This window comes from Hyperoodon ampullatus (assembly GCF_949752795.1).
Source record: "Hyperoodon ampullatus genome assembly, contig: scaffold_566, whole genome shotgun sequence".
Taxonomy (NCBI): Eukaryota; Metazoa; Chordata; class Mammalia; order Artiodactyla; family Ziphiidae; genus Hyperoodon; species Hyperoodon ampullatus.
The window spans coordinates 95,358-116,272 of NW_027641064.1; the positions used below are offsets into that span (position 1 = coordinate 95,358).

The 20,915-nt window shown below is 50.3% G+C and overlaps 1 protein-coding gene across 1 annotated transcript in view; it reads right to left on the reverse strand.

The window, feature by feature from the left end:
• The window catches only part of LOC307069981 (plexin-A4), a gene marked incomplete at both ends in the record, with an annotated part of 104,561 nt that extends 89,016 nt beyond the window's left edge, over nucleotides 1-15,545 (reverse strand). Inside the window, 5 exons of the mRNA XM_079728606.1 lie at nucleotides 437-551; nucleotides 2,953-3,052; nucleotides 4,344-4,497; nucleotides 5,224-5,347; nucleotides 15,445-15,545. Coding sequence (XP_079584732.1) covers nucleotides 437-551; nucleotides 2,953-3,052; nucleotides 4,344-4,497; nucleotides 5,224-5,347; nucleotides 15,445-15,545 — 594 coding nt within the window. The remainder of the gene's footprint in view (nucleotides 1-436; nucleotides 552-2,952; nucleotides 3,053-4,343; nucleotides 4,498-5,223; nucleotides 5,348-15,444) is intronic.
• Between the last annotated feature and the right edge of the window lie 5,370 nt (nucleotides 15,546-20,915).

Below are 20,915 nucleotides of genomic sequence, written 5' to 3' on the forward strand. Positions count from 1 at the left end.
CTTATCTTTCTCTCCCTTTTACTCAACTTGACTTCTGTGATCTCAGCTCTGCTCTGTGGACAGTGCTCTGAGGGACCGCTGAGCAAGCTGTACACAGTCCTGCTGTGTACTTACAATTATTTCTAGGACACACCCACACACACACATACACACACACACCCCTCTCTGGGATTGTTCTGGAACTCACCTGGTATGTAGAAGGTCCTGCTGGATGGAATGACCTGGAATGCACCTCTGTCTGGTAACAGAACCTCCAGGACTGACCCAGAGCTCAGAGCTTTGCTTGTTTACTGCTTTCGTGAAGCGGTCCCTTAAGAGTTGGGGTTGGGGAACAAGGGGGTGGTCCTGCCTTTGTTTTCTCTTCTTAAGGGAAGACCTACCTGCGTGTCCCACGCTCACAGCAAGCAGCCCTCACGGCTCTGGCTGCGGGACCTACCTCAGGCAGCCTCACCCGGCCTTCCTGGAAGGAGCAAGTCTTGGGGTCATGGGTGCAGACATGCCGGTATTTACACCAGTGGCAGCGGTATGGGCTCTCCACGCAGGACAGGCACCTGGGCACAGAGGAGGAAGAGGCACACGTCACAGAACCTGCATGAACCAAAAGCAGAAAGCCTAAGACTCTAGGGCCTAGCAAAACATGTTTTCATAGTAGGAGAAACCACCTTCAAACACTCAGGAAGAGTAGATCTTGTAAAAATCCACCCCTTTTCTCTCCAAGTCCTCAGGAAGCCAAGAGTCTCTGGCCTCCGCCCTCACTCAGGTAGCTGACAACCCCGATCCCCCAAGAGCCTCATCAACCACCCTCCATTTTTATAGGATGGCGCCCTCTTTTGCTGAATTGGGAAACAATGAAGTCTGCAGTAGAGGGGCTCGTCCAGAGAACCCATAAGAGTTAGGACTAACAGTGAAATTGACTTTTAATCCAAATTGACTCCAGGGTCTCTGCTGACAAGGACCCACATGGACACACCTTTGCAGAGGAAGGTCCTGAGGCTACCCCCTCAGTGTGATGGGTAGAGTCGGCAACCCTACCTCTACTCACCATTCCCAGGAAACACAGGCAACTTTATAAAAGCTACTTCCTGTTTAAAACCCAACATGGTTCCAAAGGGTCGAACCCAAATGCCTTGCCATGCAGGCCAAGGCCTCTGTGGTGTCTAGATCCGCTGTCCCCACATGTGTCTGGTGCTTCAGTCAAGAACAGGCCATGCTCTCCCCATGCTGTCCTTCTACCTGGAGTAACATTTCCTCTACCTCATCATCTCCTCTTCCTTCTTTGACCAACGGAGAGTTGGTCTCATTGGGGCCCTCATCCTATTCATCCTTTTGTTTCTGTCTCTGGAACAGTATTGTTGTATTATATTTTACTTATTCATTGTCCTGTTCATCCACTGGTCCACTCGGCCATGATTCTTGGGGGGTAGAGATTGAGTCTTTGCATCTTACTAATTTTTGATCCTCCTTGTCTTGCATATAGGATGCTTAAAATCATTTTATGGACTGAATGGCAACTTCAAACATGATTTCGTCCACCTATTCTATTTCCTTAGAGGGGCAAAAGGGGAGTGAGGGATTAGGTCACCAAGTGGTAAAGACACGGCAAGCTCTGTGGGAAGAAGCAGGAAGAGAATTCCAATGTCGAAGCCATTTGGCTGGGAGGACTGGCTGCCTCTTACTGGGGTGCCAAAGAGAGCCAAGCTCTGGACTCACAGCTGTCATAACCTAGAGCCCCAAATATCTATGGTTATGTTAACTAGCTTGTCCTATATGGAGAAGAAAACAGGACATTATATTAAAGCAAGCAAAGCTTTTTGAGATCAGGTTTTATGGCTCTCAAACTGTGCTCTATGGAACCCTGGGGGTTCCGTGGAGCTCCTTTGGAGACTGTGTGAGATGTGTAGGGTTCCTAGACAGAGGGGTTCCAGGTCCCCTTGACTCTCAACCATCTCCTGCTTCCATCTCTTTTGTATATTGGGCTTTCACACCTAATTTTGGTTGAAGAAAGGTTTCTATGGTGAAAAACAGGTTTGTACCTTCTCAATATTATCCAGGCCCATCATTTTGGAGAGGAAATAATAATATAGTAACAGTAAAATGTACAGTGCCTGCACAGTCGGCCAGGCATGGCTCTAACCGCTCTCCTTGTAATAGCTCTTCTAGCCCTCGCAGCCGTCCTGTGGGCTGAGCAGGGCTGATGAGCAGGGGCAGCGACCAGCGATGTCCCAGCCGATGGGACCGTGCCCTTGCCATGTCACCTGTTAAATATTTGGGTGACACCCCAGGAGGAGGACTACTATTTCCTCATTTACAGAGGATACTGGGGCACAGAAGGGTTACTTTTCCTAGCTGGTCTGACTCCAGAGCCCAAGCCTCCATCGTCCGTGGCTTCCCCTGGGAAAAAGTGGAGGCTTCAGTCAAACAGAGCCGGAGCTGGCGCCGGAACCAGAGCTAGAACCCCACCCTAGGCCAAAGCCTGCCTCTGACCATTGCCAGCCTGAGTCCCGACCCAGCCTGCAGGGGACTGTGCAGAGCTGAGCGTTCGTTCAGGTGACTTATTGGACCACTGCCTGGACACACATGGGGCCTTCTCTCCTTCCCCAGACCCCTCTTCTCACCTGGGGTGCTGGCCGCTCTGTTCTTCAGGTAATAAGCACCCCCCTCCTCAACAGATGGTGGAAAGTGAATCACGTTAGCAGACTTATGCCAGAGAAGATGTAAGGGCTGGGGACTTGGAGTTCCCCAGCCCACAGGTCATCACTCTGCCCATTCTAGCCTCTTCCCATTAACCCTCTGGGTGCCAGAGGAGGGAGTCTCTCTCCTTCTGGGGGTGAAGGAGGTCGCCTTACAGGGTCTCTAGATGGTAAGTCCTTGGGAAAGTGGTAGGGTCTTCTATCTTTGGATGAACTTTGACCCCAGAAACAGGGAGCTGAGTGAGGCTGGAGGGGCACTTACGAATTGTGGACGCTGCAGTTGTAGAAGACAAAGGTGGTGCTGGCAAAGGTCATGCCTGTCTCCTTCGACTTGAGCTGCAGCTGGACGACATGGTGGTCCCCTGTGGGCGGAGCCAGCCATGAGGTGGAGGTGGGGTGGGGGATGGCCACTGCCCCGTGTCGGGTCCCACTGAGAGTAATGCACCCTGGCAAAGGGGAGCCCACTCTCCAGGGGGTGTGCTCAGCTCTAACCGGATTAGGATTCAGTCGGGCCCGGTCTCAGGACAACCCTGAGAACAGCTGCAGAGGATGATTCTGGTCTATTTCCCCTTCCACACTGTATTCCCGGCACCCACCTCATTTGCTCACCAGGTCCTTTCCTGTACACACACACACACACACACACACACACACACACACACACACACACACTCACTCTCTCTCTCTCTCTCTCTCTCTCTCTCTCTCTCTCTCTCTCTGACAGGTATTCAAATGTGCATTCACATACATGATGTCCATGCAGCCCTCACAGAATTACAAATACACACATTGATTAGCTACCAGGAGAAACACGTAGACTCTTGGCAATGCTGCCACAAATTACGCCAGAGGTTTTACACGTGGGTGTGTGAGCACTCACGAGCCCGTTCCCCATCTCTGTAAGGAAAGACCCTGTGCTGACACCCCCTCCTCTGGTGGGCTCCATTCGGGCAGACATCCCTGGAATCCTCAGCTGGCACCAGGGAGGAGCTGGGGCCCACGGTTAATTCACAGCCCTGACCTCAGGCCCCTTGTTCTGTGCCTTCCCTGAGAGGTTCATTCATCAATCAGCTCGGAACAAATGTGACAAGCCCAAATGGGAGGGCCAACATGGAATCAGGCTGCCCAGGCCGGCCTGTCCCTCTCAGTGCTGGGCCTCTGTCCACCCTGTCCTTCTCGTGGCAGCCGGCCAGCAACAGGAAGCTCCGGGGAGGCGGGGCGGGAGTGGGGGGGGCAATGGTTCAGGGTCAGAGACCCAGCAGTGCAGGCAGGGGGTAAGGAACCAGATGACCCCTGCACCCCACCCCTCCTCCCGTGCCCCTCCGTGCCAGCCCTCTCATGCTCCAGCATGACCTCTGAACTTGACCGGCACACTCTGCCACTGTGCTGGCCTTTCCCTCTCCTGCCCTCTTGGCACCACTCCTCACCCAGGGCGAGGTTGACTCCTGGATGCTCACCTGGTTTCAGTTCCAAAGGCAGCGGAGGGACACTCCATCCCCCTCTTCCTGTGACATCCCTACCAACGCACGCCGCGTCCTCTGACCCTCCCCTCCTGTGCGCTCCCTCGATCCCGCGTGTGTGTCCTGAGTTCTCATCATCCAGGCGGCAGGAGGAAGGACTTGCCACCCCGCTGTGCCTCTGGGGACCACTCACCGTTCTCCGTGATGATCCGGGGCACCTCCTTGGCTGCTGGGGAGTAGCACTGGATCTGATTGCCTACCACCAGCCCGTCCATCTCTGAGAGGTCCTCGAAGGTGCAGTTGACACCAGCTGATAGCTCTGGGACATTGTACGTCTCCAGGACCAGCTGTGAACAGCCAGGCAGGGGGAGAGAGAGGAGGAGAGAGAAATGGGGAAAAGAAGGTATGGAATAAAGGAAGAAAGAGGGAGAGCAAGAGAGATCAGAGAGAAAGAGAAGCAAGACAAGCATGAGGCAATATTGACATACAGAAGAAGAGACCCCATGTATGACAGCAGAGGATGGAGAAGGTGGTGGGATGGTAGGAGACAGAGGCAAAAGAAATAAGCATCTGAATGGATGTGGCCCCAGGAAACAATGCGTAGGGGATTTGTAGGTGGAGAGAGGCCCCGGGCAGGACTGAGGCCCCGGGGAACTGCTGGTCAGGCTCCCCTCCGTTATCCCCAACTTTGGAAGATGGCAACACCAACCACCAGGTGCCCAGCAAGACTGTGGGTGCCATCGCCCCCTTTTCTCCCTCTGCACATACATCTCCCCCATCTCAGAGACAAGGATAGTGCTCCCAACACTGTCCCTCTCTTGGTCACTCTTCCAGTCATTTCTGGTGTCAGTTTTCCCTTTCTACCCCTTGCACATAAAGCCTCTTCCCCAATAGTCCTACAAATGTCCCCATCTTCCATCCCCGGGGACACATTCTTTAACACCCCTGCCCTGCTCTGGAGCCGCCTTGCTGGCCAGCTAGGCCCAGCCCTCCTGAGGGGTGTTGGGCTGAGGCCCTTTTGGGCGGGGGGTGGGCTCTTCTGACATCCCTGGATCCCGGTCCCACGGCCTTACCAGGACATTGTACTGAGAGACGGAGATGTTGCTGGGATGGACGGTCAGTCGGACGCACTGCTTCATCTCAGAGGCAAACCTGCGGGGCTCTCTGGACCGCTCACAGCGCTCCTTCCGGGTGCACCTGGGAAGGACAGAGCGACTGATCAGGGACTCAGGAGGAGACCGCTGGTCCAGCGAGGGGCCGGCGCGGAGGTCAGGCATTGCCAGCGGCTCCTAGGACATGTCCGAACTGAGCATGCCCAGGACTAACTTACTAGTTTCCTTCCTCCAGCCTGGTCCTCCCCCATCAAGCCCAAATTGGGAGAAGAAGGTAATTCCAATCACTGGTTGTCACATGCGAAACCCTGAGAGTCACCCCAGAGTGCCCTCAGGGCCTCCTCATTCACAGAAAGAGCTGGAAGTCCTGTCTATTCCCCCTCCCCACTCAGCCTCAGCAACACCCCCCCACCCTTTGCAAACCGAGACTGTTCTCTCCACGTTATCTCCTCTTTCCGATTTCCTCGGCTTTGCGCACACAGCTCCTCTGTCTGCACTGCCCTCTCGCCACATGCTTCCCCATTCCAACTTCTACCTGTCTCTCTAGACATGTTCAACTATAATGCATCTGCCGTGGGTCCCTCTTCCCACCAACCCACTCCCACCCCGGGCAAAATTAAGAGCACTTTGGTGTTTCCCACCGTCTAGAACTTCTTAGACTATATGACAATTATTAGGCTGAGCACAGCCCTCTCCTACCAAGTGTGAAATTCTCAAAAGAAGAAACTATGCCTGACTTGCTTTGGAATCCCCTGCATATCTCCTGCCCAGCAGACAGAAGGTAAACGTAGGTGGGCAGGAGGGAGGGGAGGAGGGATCAAAGGTGCCGAGTGTAGAAGTTCAGAGCTCGCTCTGGAGCCAGGCTGCGTTGGATCCGAATCCCAGCTCCATGGCCCAGCATCACTGCTATAGAAGGTTCGCTATTATTGCCTAGTGTCCGTGTTCTATTATTGTTCAAAGTGTGCCTTGTCACTAGTGGATCACATCCAGGTGACCTGGGATCTTCCAGTCGTAACTGATGGGGGCTTGTGAAAGATGCACGTAAAAGTCAGGGTGGTCACCCAAATGCATGCATCACACATAGGGGAGGGCACTTAAGCTCTCAGCCAGGGCCAGGGCTTGCCCTGCCTTCTGGTGGGAGTTGACTGCTCGGAGGTGTTTGACTTGCAGGGAACAGTATTTAATCCAAGCTGGAGAAGCCTGGTGAACATGGAGCTGCGCTGAGTGGCCATGATTTGGAACCTCTGGGCTACTGATTCTGCTGTGGGGTGGCGGTGAGGGAAAGCAGGGTCCTCAGAGGGACATGTTGAGGTAAGATGGGACTGCAGGGAAATCCCTCCTGAGTGCTGATCTCTTTTGGTTAAAGAAGAGAGACTCTGCCGAGAAGGGAGGATGTCAGGGGCTGTTGCAGGAGAGGAGGGAGCTCCAGGCGAGGAGGGAGCTCCAGGCAAGGAGCTGAGTAGGGAAGGGAACAGCCAGGGATATGGAAGGGAACAGCCAGGGATATGGACGGGAACAGCCAGGGATATGGAAGGGAACATCTGTCTCAAGGAGCAGACGGGTGAGGGGTAGGGTAAAAGGTGAGGGGAGACAGGCACCTGGATACCCTGAGCTGCTCTCGGGGTGACTCTCAGGCACTGAGGAAACCTGCGGGGGCCTCTCCTCCCAGCCACGGGGAAGGAAGTATGTCATCCACATCACCTGGAGTTACCAATAGAGTCCAGGTAGAAAAGAGGCAACTCCTTCTCTCTTGCAGTGGGTACAAAGGAACTTGGTTGAGGGATCTCAAGACAAGGTCTATCTGCGTGGTTTGCTGCTCCCGGAGTTCATGAGACTGCATCTTGGCCTCGGTGGGAGGGATGGCCTAATAGTGGAGGGTCTGAGAGGAAAATTTAGCTGAGAAATCACTGAAGGCGTGGACTAAAGGAAGAAAGGGGAGATATGGACAGAAAGGATGACCTTGGAGTAAAGTGGATGTGTAATGCAGAAGTAAAACACAATTCTGAATAAAATAATCACGGCTACTAGTCATGGAGCTCTTCTTGGGCACCGTGATAAGGGGCTTACAGTTTATGTCACTGAAGTCTCCCAGCGATGATGGGAGGTAGGTAACCATTTTAAACCCCACCTTATAGATCAGCAAACTACAGAGAGCAGTTAGTCACTTGTTCAAGGTCATCAGCTAATCAGAGGGAGCCTGTATGAACACAGATGAACTCTGGAGCCTCCCTTCTCACCCACTGTGCTCTACCTCCCTGAAGCTTCTAGACTAAACACATTTTCCTTGCCACCCTGATGTCCCCTTCTGTGCTTAGGGCAATTTAAAAATGTCCTCTCAATCTTCGTCTCTATGCTAATCGCTGTTTTTGCCTGCCACTGGAAACACTTTGAGTATTACTGAGACTTGTGAATTCTCCAGGACCCGTGTAGGAATCTCATCCCAAGGGTGAAAGGTCAGATGGGAGTGTGACTGTCTCCAAAGCACCCCCAGGCTGTTCTAGCAGACCCATGCCAACAAGGGCATCTGCCTAAAAGTCTGGGAAGTTAATTTACCAGGCTAGCTCCTCTGCGAGGACTTCATTACCTCCAGCCATTAAGCTAATGTTATGGACTTTTCCAGGGTGTCTGTACTGACATCACCATTAATAGTGTTATTACTCCCATTAACAGCAGATCCAGAGAGCTGGTACAGACTTCAATTATTCACTGACTCCCCAACTTTGAAGTTCCTATTTCTAAGAGCAATCAGTAGATCTGAAAAATGTCTTTGATTAAATTATGCAGAGAGGAAAAATGAAGCTGCTTTCAGCCCAAACATCACCTGAAGTTACCAAAGAGAGTCCAGATAGAAAAGAGGCAACTCCTTCTCTCTTGCAGGAGGTACAAAGGAACTTGGTTGAGGGATCTCAAGACAAGGTCTATCTGCATGGTTTGCTGCTCCCAGAGTTCATGAGGCTGCATCCTTCCATGGCTCCCGAGAGCCCACAACTAAACAGGTATCATCTCCTGCAGATGTAGGTCTTGCCAGGGAAGCCACCCGTGGCTTACAATTTTAAACATCCCATCTAACTGTGTAATCTTGGGCAAATTACTTAACCTCTTGCTGCCTCAGTTTTCTCATCTATAAAATGGGGACAAAATAGTACCTACCTAATAGGGTTATTATCATGAGGGTTAAAAGATGATGCAAGTAAAGCATTTAGAACAGAGCATAGCTCATACATAATAAGCCCTCAATAAAACCTAGTATTACCCCATCCCTCCTCTGCTTTCCCATCCAACCCCTCCAAACTGCAGCTGATGCATAAGCACAGATCTCCTCCCAGACTGGACCACGGGGCAAATCAAAGATGAAAAGATGGCAATGGCTGCAGCACTTTTCCTCTTAATGACGGAGGGGGAGCCCCAGATGGCAGGAGGGAGCAAAGAGGAAAAGAGTAGTCTGGGCTGTAGCTCTGCTTTCTTCCTAGCTGTCAAAGGGTATTGAGAACTCAGCTCTCTTCGTGGAAAGTCAAGTTTAAGGTCAGTGTCAGGGATGTTTTGACATTTCTACTATCCCTCAGGGCCCATGACGGGGGAAGCTGCAAATGCTCAAAAGCACAGACAATTGACCTTCGAAGTGATAGGAAAATGTAGGGGAAGAATGGATTCCTTCTGAGTTCTTAAAGGGTCTGTCAGGGTAATGGCCTCCTGCTCTTCTGGGACTGTGATTTTCCATTAGGCCAGGCAAGAGCTAGGGAACGTGCAAAGGGTTAATTCATGACCCCTGGGTCGGGGGGCTTAGATGTTTCCTTCAAAGGGGCTCCAGGTACTTCCAAAAGCACGTCCTTGCAATCCACTGTGGGGACACCTTGGACATGGTGGAAGACCCTGCTTCATCATTTTCCAGGCAGGACTCAAACAGTGCATGCTATTTGGCTTTGAGTTTCCAGACAGTCATCCCTGCCAGCGTCACTGACACCCCCAGGAAACGCAGACCTGCAGGTGGCCAGCAGGAAGCAGGCTGCAGGAACACAGCCCGGGCCCCAAAACTGGAGTCTGGCCCCTCTAGGCTCTTCTCCCCTCCCGTTTTCCCTCCACTTTCTCTGCAGTTGGTCCTCCAGCTCCAGTTCAGAGGTGCTAAAAGCCCTTGGGGACAAAGGCCCTGGCCCCTGGAGGGGTTATTATTCAAGTCAGTGGTTCCAATGAGATTATCTTCTCTAAAGAAGCAGCTACCACCGCCTTCCCTAAGCCTGAACTTTCACTGCTGGAGAATTCCTAGCCAAGTGGAAAATTAGAACGGAGAGGAATGGAGAAAGGAAGGGGGTGAGAGAGAGGGAAAGAGGTGGTGATTAAGTTCTCTAGAAATTAATTCCTAAATACAGTGATGGAAATATTAACTCCCAGCGCTGCTGGCTGGCCAAGCAAATTTCCATTGGAAGTGGGGCTCTCTGTGAGTCTGGCCTGGGCGAGCCTCCAAACCAGAGTGGAGGCGGGGGAAACCACCGCTGGTTCATTTCCCCAGGCCCTCCAGGTGTGGGTCTACCAGCCTCGGGTATCAGAACTGGCTCCTTGCTTCTCCCTGTAGGTGATCCCCCATCCTTAACACTTCACGTTGGTCATGGCCTGTGCTTGAAGTGCAATATTTGGGGAATCTGTGTTTAGAACATGAGGAGGTTGGAAACAAATGGGGGTAGGGCCCCCCAAATGCCCTCTACAGAAAAGGTAAGAGGAACCTTATTCAAGCTGGAGATCACAGGGGCTCTTTGATCACTGTCTCCACATCTGGGAATGCTGACGAGGGAAGAGACTGGGTTTCCTGACATCGTTACCCTTGCCCTCTTTAGGAATGCCCCCAGAAATGGGCAAGTGGCATGTGCAGCTTGGAGGAAGGCAGACTGGATAGTAAAGGGAAGCCTTCTAGGCAGATGGTGTGTAAGGGGTTTCTTATATGAAGGGCACGGACCAGGTGAGGCCTTTCAGTACCGTGACTCTAGGATGTGGAACCACAGATACAGAGGGCCAACTAGGGGATGTGACCTTCATGGATTTTGGTACCCGCTGTGGGTCCTGGAACCAATCCCCTGTGGCTTGGTTCTGTATCTATTGAGCTGGGATGAGAAAAATTCAAATACACTAGGATCTCATCTGGGACTCTTTCCTCTGGACCAGAGGCTGATAAATTTTTCGCAAAGAGTCAGGGAAGGCCACAGTGTAGACTGCAAAGAGTTTGCTGGGCAGAAGTGGATCTGAACAATTCCTCACGATTGTGTAGACATCCTGCAAAGAGCCCAAGGAGAGATCATTGACTTAGCGGGTGAGTATTCAGTAGCCCTTGGATACAGGTTAAAAAATAAAAATAAACAAACCAGGCTATGGGATATGCTAAGAAGCAGCACAAAAGGACTGGCATTTTGGAATCAGTCTGGACTTGATTAAGGGGACATTTAGGGTGACTGTGGAACAAACTGCTCTCTCTGCCCTTTCCCAGGTGGCCGTTGGACAGCCACACCCATGGCTGCTGAAGACTGTCCGGGAAGGAAGGCTCCCCAGCGGTGGGTTTCTCCCCAGCCACCCCATCACAGCCCTCCAGTCCCGGGGAGGACAGCAACAGGACAGGGACCACGGAGGAGGTCCTGGGTCTGACCCATAGCCTCTGCTTACAGAGCCAGTCCCCCAGGGAGCTGCCTGCACATCCCTCCCTTAATCTTCAAGGCGTTGCTGTAAGATGGCTCTTCACTGCCATTTTACGGCAGGAAACTGAGCCCAGACTGGGTCTGTCCACAGACAGGTTCTGAGTTTTAACCCATCCCTTCTGTCTAGGTAGCAGCATTTTCCCTTTCCTTTCCTCTCCTCTCCTTTCCTTCTCTCCATCTTGGCAGAAACTATACAAAGTGAGTCCTGAACAGTGACCCATGCCAAGCCATCCAGGGAGGGCATCCTTCCAAGGGAAGAAATCTGCAAAGACGAGGGGTCCCAGCGGGGAGGGAAGGACTTTATAAAAGCTGATCTTATCTTTCGCCTGTCAATGTCCTGAGTTACATGAGCCTCCCAGGAGCGACGATGATGACCCTGCTGAAGAAAGGTACCGTCTGGGCCGATCGATGGGACTAGGTCTGTGGGGGATCCCGTTACCTGCTGAGACTGATGGGCTTCTTGGCCTGGGCACGGGAGGGAAAGAAGGAGAGGGGGCTGGGGACCTGGGGGTTGGAGGGATTTTCCAGGCCCAGGACAGGTGAAAGCTGGGCTTCAGGGCTGTGGGTGCACTGCAGCCTTTCCTTTCTTTCACCCAAGTCAGAATAGACTCAGGCCCAATGGGGTGGAGGCCCTGCAAACAAAGGCTCAAGGTGATGGACAAATAAACACTTTGTTGAAGCTGTCATTACCATCAGAAGCCAGCAAGCCTGTGGGCTGGGGCCCGGGGCTGAAAGAGAGGGTAACAGGGGTGACCCTCCGTGCTACTGGGTTGGCAAGCCTGTGCTCAGGACAACTGAGGGTGAGTAACAGGAGGGAGGGTTTCAATTACACAAGCATTTCTTAAGCCAGTTCAGTCTGCAACCCACCTGTGCCCTTGCAGGTACAAACAGCCCTTTCAGCCACCTGAGCCACCTATTGGTTGGGGCCCCATCTTGAGCTGCGTGCACGCTCTCTCTGTCTTCCTGTTCCTCTGTCTCTGTTTCTGTCCTCTGTCACTCACACTCACACACACACACACACACACACACACACACACACACAGAGCTTCTGCTGTCATTCTCTTCCCACAAAATTCCCCACCCTCTCACTTCTTACAACCATGGGAAAAGTTGGCAAAAGTGACAGAAAATGGATGTATCTTGACACTACAAGCAACCCTCTTCCTGATGCTCTTTTGCACAGTTTTCCTGGGGGCAGGCTGGCTGGGCCCTGTAGCACTTAGCACAGGGTCTTGTCCGCGGCGTGGACCTGACAAACGTGCTGATTCTAGCACAGACTGCAACCCTCACCCCATCCCTGGACCAGAGGCCTGGTTCCCAAGAACTTGCTTCTGGGCAGAAGGTCTAATGCAGGCCCCTTGTATGCCCTGAGCCTAGCACAGTGCCTGGCACAGGGTGTGTGTGTAGGCATGGTGCTCCTCCAAAGTGATGAAATCCCCTGCACTTTTCACCTCCCTCCCTTCCTAGTAAACTCAGGTGCCCCAGGGGGAGCATCTGCAGGCTCTCTGGCCATCCTCATCCTTCCCACACAGCCTCTGCCTGCCCCAGCGTGCTCCCTTCCCTCCTGCTTGGCCCACATCCTCATGCATCAATCTCAGCCATGAAAGTCCTGTTGGCATCTATTTCAAATGAAAAGGGGTGCAAACTGGACATTTAGGAGAAGCAATGTCTGGCTTTGCCTTGAATTTCAGCAAAAAAGGAAAGAAAGGCCCACTGGGAAGAATTAGAAAGGGGCATGAGACTACTTTCTGGATGAAGAAACATTGTATATCTTGATGGGGGTGTGGATTACCTGGGTTTTGCATTTATCAAAACTTTCAAACTGTACACTGAGCATCAGTTTATCTCCCTCTATATAAATTAAGCATTATATCCTGATTACAAGCATCTTAGCAGATCCAGGCATCTACTCTTCTTCACCTGGCCACGTGGGCCAGGGGGTTCTCCTGGCCATTAACTCCGGGAGGGAGGGAAGGAGGAAGGATGGATGCACAGAGTGCCACGGTGAGCGGGCAGCCTTGGCCTAGGGCGCTCGTGAGCTGAATCCTCCTGGGGGAGTTGGGCTTTACGTCAGCACAGCCCCCAGCACCAGGCCCATCCCACAACCAGGAGGCTCAAGGTCACAGAGAACCACACCTTGAGCTGGCAGAGGACCTTGGAGCTGGGGTGCTGGCTCAGGTGGCTGCACAGCTGGGGAATATGGAATTTGGACTTGGTGGCAGATGCCCAGAGTTCATGTCCATGACTGTTTTCTTTAGGCCACGCTGAGAGTAGAGAGGCTGGCTTCCCAGTGCAGGCTGATGGCTTCCTTTATGAACTGTCCAGACTTCACCTTGACCCCAGTCCACCCCTGTTTTCTGCTGCTTGACAGGAGGCAGGTATTATGTTACTGAGGGGAAACTGAGGCCACGCAGGAAGTAGCCTCTGGTACCTCCTCCTGTCATTCTTGTTTAGCTCAGCTCTGGGGAGGGGAGGTGGGTGTACCCACAGCGCCCCTGCCGCCGTCTCAGAGCCTCAGGGCCCCTGCTCTTCACAGGGCTCAGTGCTGTGTGGGGCTGGCCGACATCACCGGGCTGGATCAAAGCTGACACAGAGACCAGCCTTTGGGTCCCACAGGCATAGAGTGTCAGAGGGGGGCCAGCTTTTCTGATGGCCCTTAAATGATGCCAGGTGTGAGAGCCTCACGCCAGGAACAGCTGAGCCACCCTTAGCCAAGCTGAAAGCCAGCTGGCCTAAGGCCCCCAAGGAAGCAATGGATCTGGAACACAGTCCCTTTCTGAGAGGGCTCACTGTGTGGGACAAAGAAAACGACTTCCCCCCTGCCTTGCAAAGTATCATCTGGGCAACTCTTCTGGGTTGATCAGAGCTGATCTGGATTCTGAATGCAATCTCTTCCATCCTCTTGTATGGCGGCCAGTCTTAGGCGCCACTGCTCTCTGTTACGATACAGAGCTTTGGGTGCACTCCTGTACCCAGTTTCTAGTCATCTCTAAGTTACGTGTTTTTCAGCGTAGGTTGATGGGTCTCCGTTTTTTCCCATCACAGCATATCCGAGGGATTTCAAACCTTCCCTTAGTGAACTCTAGGTCTCATGACGCCTGAGACTGTCACCTAGAGAGGGGAGGGTGCCCATCCTGGGGCCTTGGAGAGGTTGTGTTAGAATTTAAGAGGCACTTCTAACTTTCAGAGGCACTCCTGGGGTGGAGTGAGGCAGGAAATGACTGGTAAATGCCATTGGTCACATACAGTTCAGGCTCTTCCTAAGAAAACTTAAGTCCTTCTTTGTAGTTTATAATAGTTGTGTCCAACTCACAGCGTGTCAAGTTGCAAGTGTTAACTAGAAGCCTGGGGTTCCCGCAGCCATAGCTTGGTTGGGACCAAACTCCACAGAGTGGGTGGGGCCCAACTACTGTTGGCTTCTCCAGTCAGCAATGCCAAGGGTCTTCGGCTCCCCTAAGAAAGGCTTTCTGTTCTCCCCTCACGTCTGGGGGGTTGTCTGTACCCTACTTCCACCCCTCAGTTCATTTATCAGACTACCATTTGTCTCCACTGTATACCATTGCCTTCTTCCCACTTCTAGAGAGTAAAATGGAGCCAGCAAGGAAGAGCCACATGGGGGGATCGGCCAACACTAGGACCAGGGTTTCAAACATTGGTCTAGTGACCCTGGGCCCAGGGTGCTCTGACAGCCAGATGAGTGTTAGGACTGCAGAGGAGGGTTCTTAGGTGCTACGCACTTGAACTTACCCCTCAAATACCGGAAGACTCTGGGGGGATACTGAAGTCTGTTAAGTGGCTGTTAAATCACTAACTGGACAGTAGACATCACACACGTGATTTAGTGGCCCATGTGAGCCTGGAGAAAAGAGTCCAGGGATTTCCCTGGTGGTCCAGTGGCTAAGACTCTGTGCTCCCAATGCAGGGGCCCCGGGCTTGATCCCTGGTCAGGATCCCATGTGCCACAACTAAGACCCTACTATCCAGATAAATAAATACATATTAAAACAAAAATTAAAAAAAAAAAGAAAGGAGTCCAATGCCTTTTTCCGCTGTTTAGCCCTGGAATGTCAGTCTACAGTCTACAGTCAAATTGCAACCAGAAATGTCCAGAGATCTCCCTCCAGACCTCCAGTGTGTAATGATCCAGGGTGATTCCCCTATCCTGACCCTTCATCATTCCCATGCTGACATTTCCATACATTTTTATGGGAAGTTGACAATTGAAAGTGAAGTCAGAACAAAAGAAGGGAGATAAGATTTACAAAAGATAAACCAAAGAAGGTAAAGACAAGATAAACAAAAGAAGGGAGATAAGATTTACAAAGGATACATTTACAAAGGATACATAGATTTACAAAGGATACATAGAAGGAAGAGTCAGAAAAGAGAGGGAGAGAAGGGAGAGGTCAAACAGTAGGAGGGTGGTGATAGAGAAGGAGACGAGGAGGGCGAGAATTACCGGGGGAGGGGAGGGAGAGGCAGGAGGAAGCTGCCCGGCGGTACTCACGTGTTGTGGAGCACACACCAGCCACAGTGGGGATCGCCTGAGCCCAGGCACTCGCCGCAGCTCCGATACTGACCGCAGGACTCCACAGGGACTCTGGTGAGCTAGGACAAGACCACACGGGAGACGGGGGTCAAGATTTTGCAGAACACCCAGTAGTTCACCAAGAAGTCAGGCCATCCTATCAGGTGTATCACCCAAAACCGTGTAGAAGCAGGAAGGGGCCTAGAGCCCCAGAACCGAAAGGGATCCTATTTGAGCAGGTGGCCCGTAAGCATCGCGGGGAGACAACCAACTGTTATTTTCTGGGAATAGACTCCACAGGATTCATAGCACAGTGTTATCAGAGATATTTATAACATGTACATTTAAATTTTCCTACCACCCGAACCCCCAAATATCTCTACAGACGTGCCATTCATCACATATTTATCTCTTATCAATGTAATGAACTCAAATGCTTCTTTCTCCGTTCTTGTTTCTCTTTTGCCTTAAAGTGTTTTGCCCCTTCCCAGAACTTCTCCTTCAGGTTTCATCCTTTCTGTGGTTCCAGAGAGCACTGAACCCAAGTCCAAGACCCTTCTCTCTCTCTCTCGTTAACAAGGTGTAATCCACTCGCTTTGTAGATGACACTTGCTCACTCTCTCTTTCTCATAATGTTGGCCAACTGGCTCATAAAGTTGTTCATGCTGGTGCTTTCAAAGAGCAGCTGTTGCTATTTCTCTTCCTACCCACACTCTTTTCATGACTAGAGGCTTCCTCTCCAACCCCAAAACTTTATCTTAGCTTTCACCAGCAGCTTGTTAATGTAAAATGTTCCACATGACATTTCTGTTTAGCCCAAATGCTTCAATTTCCTGCATACTCCTAAAGATCTTCGGAATTTCTTTGTTCTCCAATGTAGCTTTGCCCTGATGTCTTTTGACATGATTTCTCAGGGCCCGAGACATAGGAGGTACTTAATAACGATACAAAGGATCAAATGGAATTTTAATTTTCTTCCTATAGCCTTTGTCTGTCTCCTCCACTTTTGCCAGTTTCTTCTTCACAAAAGGTTTTGGGTTTTTTTTTTTTTGTAATCATTCTTTTCCATTTGGGGTACCTTTTTGTCTCAATGGAGGACTTCTTAGCTAATCTTTCGGCTTGAGCTAAGAGAGTTTGATGTGGTCGTCCTTTTTAATTTCTTGCCATCAGACCGTAGACACGAAGAAGTATAAATCACGCTGACCTGGCCGAGCCTCCGTGCTTCATGAGCAAATGCAGAGGCCATGTTTTCCCTGCTGCTTCGTGGTCTGCCTCCATAAAATTATGTACCACTTGGCAGGGGCTACTTGTAACTCGTGCACAGGCAAACTGGCACCAGAGTCTGCTCAATTAGTCTCGAAGCTCTCTTTTGGAATTAATTAAGAATTAATTATTATTTTCAAATCCCACATGAATCCTTTTTCCTCTCCACCTTAATTTTCTTCTTCCCTTTATATATGTCTTCTGTTTTCTCAAGTGCCCATTGAGTGATCTTAATGACCACTGTGTATTTCTACTTCTTCCAAGGTACCTTTTAGCTTCCTGCTCCTGTTCCTATGGCTTTGCCCTTGGCCTTGGTGGCCCTTTCTCCACATTCTCAGATGTCTTTTTGCACATTGGAATTTTATCTTTCCTTTCATTACTGCTCATGCAATCAGCCCGGGCCATGCCTTGGCTCTGCCTATATACAACCTTCCCATTTTTGTAATTGGTCCTGACAGTCAGACTCTTGCAAATTACTGCCCCCCCGCCCCGGACTGTACACACAGTCAGGAACCGACCCTCCTCCTGTTGCCTCTTGTTTTTTTTTTTTTTTTTTCCGGACGCACAGGCTCAGCGGCCATGGCTCACGAGCCCAGCCGCTCTGCGGCATGTGGGATCTTCCCGGACCGGGGCACGAACTCGTGTCCCCTGCATCGGCAGGCGGACTCTCAACCACTGCGCCACCAGGGAAGCCCATGTTGCCTCTTTAATTGCCTTCCCTACCCCTTAAATGGGCACAGACACGCTGGTCATGTGAGCATATAAATAATGGTGCCCAAAGTAGCTTGATACCTAGGAATTCATGAGTGGTAACGAGGTCCACAGTTACTTTCAATATTTCCAAAAGCCTAATGAAAATTGGATTGTTGCTATCTTCTGTTTGTTTGCATACTCTGTGATGTATTTCCCATACTAAAAATAGGAAATATATTATTACTTAATAAATAGTTTGTTTAGTAGGCAAAAATCTTTCAAAACTTGATGCCTAGAGCTGAAAAAAGTAATAAAAGGGGCCAAAGATGATGAAAGTTGGTAACATAAGTACATAATAATGTTTTCATATGTTCCGGCTGCTTGTCTAGCACTCCATATTTTGCACAGGCTTAAAGAGGAAATCATGGCTTGTTCAAGCAAAAGCATTTTCTTGGTCTGAACTTAATATCCTCCCTGGTTTCTCCCAGTGACATGTTCTATAATCTGTCTCCGACGGCTGTGCCATGGGGTTCTGTGGTGTACGACACAAAGAGAGCCAGCTGCTGGCTAAACCTGAACTTCTCCAAAGCCTTTGCATTCAGATTTCTAAAAATAGCTTGCAACTGGCATTTAATAATGCCAATACCTGGAACTGTAAAGTCCTTCGTCTCTCGATTTTAAACAAGAGTCATTTTCATTTGGTTGGAAACAGTGTAGGAGCCTGCAGAGCTGGGCTCAAATTCTAACTTCACCATTTACTGGCAATGAGATCCTATTGTCTCTGAGTCCCATTTTTTCTCATCTTCAACATGGAGATAAAAATCCCCCTCGGGCTTCCCTGGTGGCGCAGTGGTTGAGAGTCCGCCTGCCAATGCAGGGGACACGGGTTTGTGCCCCGGTCTGGGAAGATCCCACATGCCGTGGAGTGGCTGGGCCCGTGAGCCATGGCCACTGAGCCTGCACGTCTGGAGCCTGTGCTCCGCAATTGGAGAGGCCACAACAGTGAGAGGCCCGCGTACCGCAAAAAAAAAAAAAATCCCCCTTAATTCACAGAGTTTCCCAAAACACAGATGACCCAAGAGATTTGAAACGGCCTTGTAAATGATCAAGCACATTGCGAGTGACAGTTAACTATTATTGTCATCTTTGTCATTAATACCCATTCTTCCTTGCATTGCTGCTTTACCTCTCCCCCTCGTCACCCGAAACTGCTCTTCCGAGGCCTCATGAGCTTGGTTAGGAGTTTAACGCCTGGAAGAACTTTTCTCCTTTATTACCTTGATCACATCATTTCCTCCTTGAACTGGGATGTCTGCCCCTAAACCATTCACTGCTTCCTCTTGGCCCAGCTTCCTCGACTTATTCAGGGCTTTTACCACCTACAGTTGGTAAAACCTACTTTTCTTTGCTTTACATCAGGGTGGATCCCTGTTGGACAGGGACATAAGTCCTGGGAAGTTATTATGCTACCCAACTTCCTTTCACCTTTTCTTATAGGCTCTTTCTATCTGTACGTTCAGTCATTTTTTATTACTCTTCTGAAATTTGTCTAGGTTTTCTCCATTCTTTTCAAAGCATGGATGCTAAAACCAGGAAACCGCCAGGATTCTGACAGTCCATGTAGAAGGCTTACCATCATTTGAAAGCTGGGTGCCACCCACCCCTTCACCTTCCCAGGACGTTACCAAAGAAAACCAGGCCCAGGGAAATTTCCGAAGTCCCACCATCAGACAGTATTCTCTGGCACGGCCACGCTTGCCCAGACTGACCCCAAATCTCCCAATCTACATCATTGCTTTGCCTCACTCCCCATCCCGCACGTAATTCTGGAAAGCATCAGAAATTTGCCTGACACTTTAAATCACTTTTGAAAATTAGATTCAGCCCATCATTTATCTGGGTGCAATTCTTTACCCAAATGGCTCTGCTTACCTTCCACACCTTGCTGGTAAGCTGCACAGGTGGCCAGATGGATTCGGAGCCACCTTGGCGCTGTGATTCTCTCTCCCCAGATACCTAGATTCCCCACCCACGCCTTACACCAAGCAAAGCCGGCTCCTCTCCTGACCCTGGAACACAAACCACTCCAGATGCAGAGCCACACGATTAACTGAAAGCACCCAACGCTGATTAAAGTCTTACGCTACAGTGCCAGGCATGCTAATTAGCTGAGTGAGGGCCGACCAGAGGAAGAGGTGAAAAAAGAAAGTTATGCGGCGGGGGCTTCTGCCTGGAGGACAAATCAGATGGCAATGTGACCTATCTAGAGATGACTGTATCCTAGTGATGGATGGTCTTGGAGACCACAAACAAGTGAGGTCTGTCCCCTGGCCACTGGACTCCAGGAGAGGTGCTGATTGATGCAGCTGCAATAGCTCCCTCACTGCTTCTAGAGACAGGAGCTCCACCACCTCTCAGGACCCCTGTGTGTGCTTACACTGTGCTGGGGGAGAGTGGGTGGGGGGCTTCAGGTAGGGTAGTCTTCCTGGCACATTCTGTTGGCATTATGCAAAAACCTATTGGGCAGTTTGGCAGTTCCGCAAAAAGTTAAACTTAGAATTTTACCGTATGATCTGGGTACCTTTCTACTTTCTATCTGGGTATCATTCCACTTCTGGGTACCTACCCCCAAAGAATGGAAAGCAGTGACTTGAACTTGTACACCAATGTTCATAGCAATATTAGTCACAATAGCCCAAAGGTAGAAGCAACCCAAGTGTCATGGACAGATGAATGGATACATAAAATGTGGGATATACATACAATTGAATATTATTCAGCTTTAAAAAGGAGGGAAATTCTGACCCAAACTACCACATGGATGAACCTTGAAAACATTATGCTATGTGAAATAAGCTGGTCACAAAAAGACAAATATTGCATGATTCCACTTATATGAGATCTCGAATGGTCAAATTCATAGAGACAGAAAGTAGAAAGTGGTTGCCAGGGGCTGAGGGAAAGGGAATGGAGAGTTGGTGTTTAATGGGTCCAGAGTTTCAGTTTGGGAAGAAGAAAAGCATTCTGGAGAAGGATGGTGGAGACGGGTGCCGTGCAATGAGAATGCACTTAATGCTACTTAAATGTCAAGATGGCAAATTCTATGCGATGTGTATTTTACCACAGTAAAAGAAATAATAATAAAAAAACAACTATTGGGTAGACATAAGAACACCTATTTCCTTCCCAGCAGCCTGGGTCAAGCGGGAGAAGCTTTCTGTTGGTAGACCGATAACAAATTCATGTGTATGAAATATTCTGAGATCCCTGAGTGAAAAGATAGGCATCGTTACTCTTTTCAATTTAATCTCAAATGGACAAAAAGTGTTCGGGATGAATGTCTCTTATCATGTGTTGTCATGTAAGTGGATCTCTCACTCTCAAGCTCTGGACCTCCGTTTCCTGATTTCGAAAAAAAATGTCACAGCCTTGTTCTACCCAGAAATGTTCCTCACCTCCCACCCCTTCCAAGAGGCACAGGGGAGGGTCTTGGA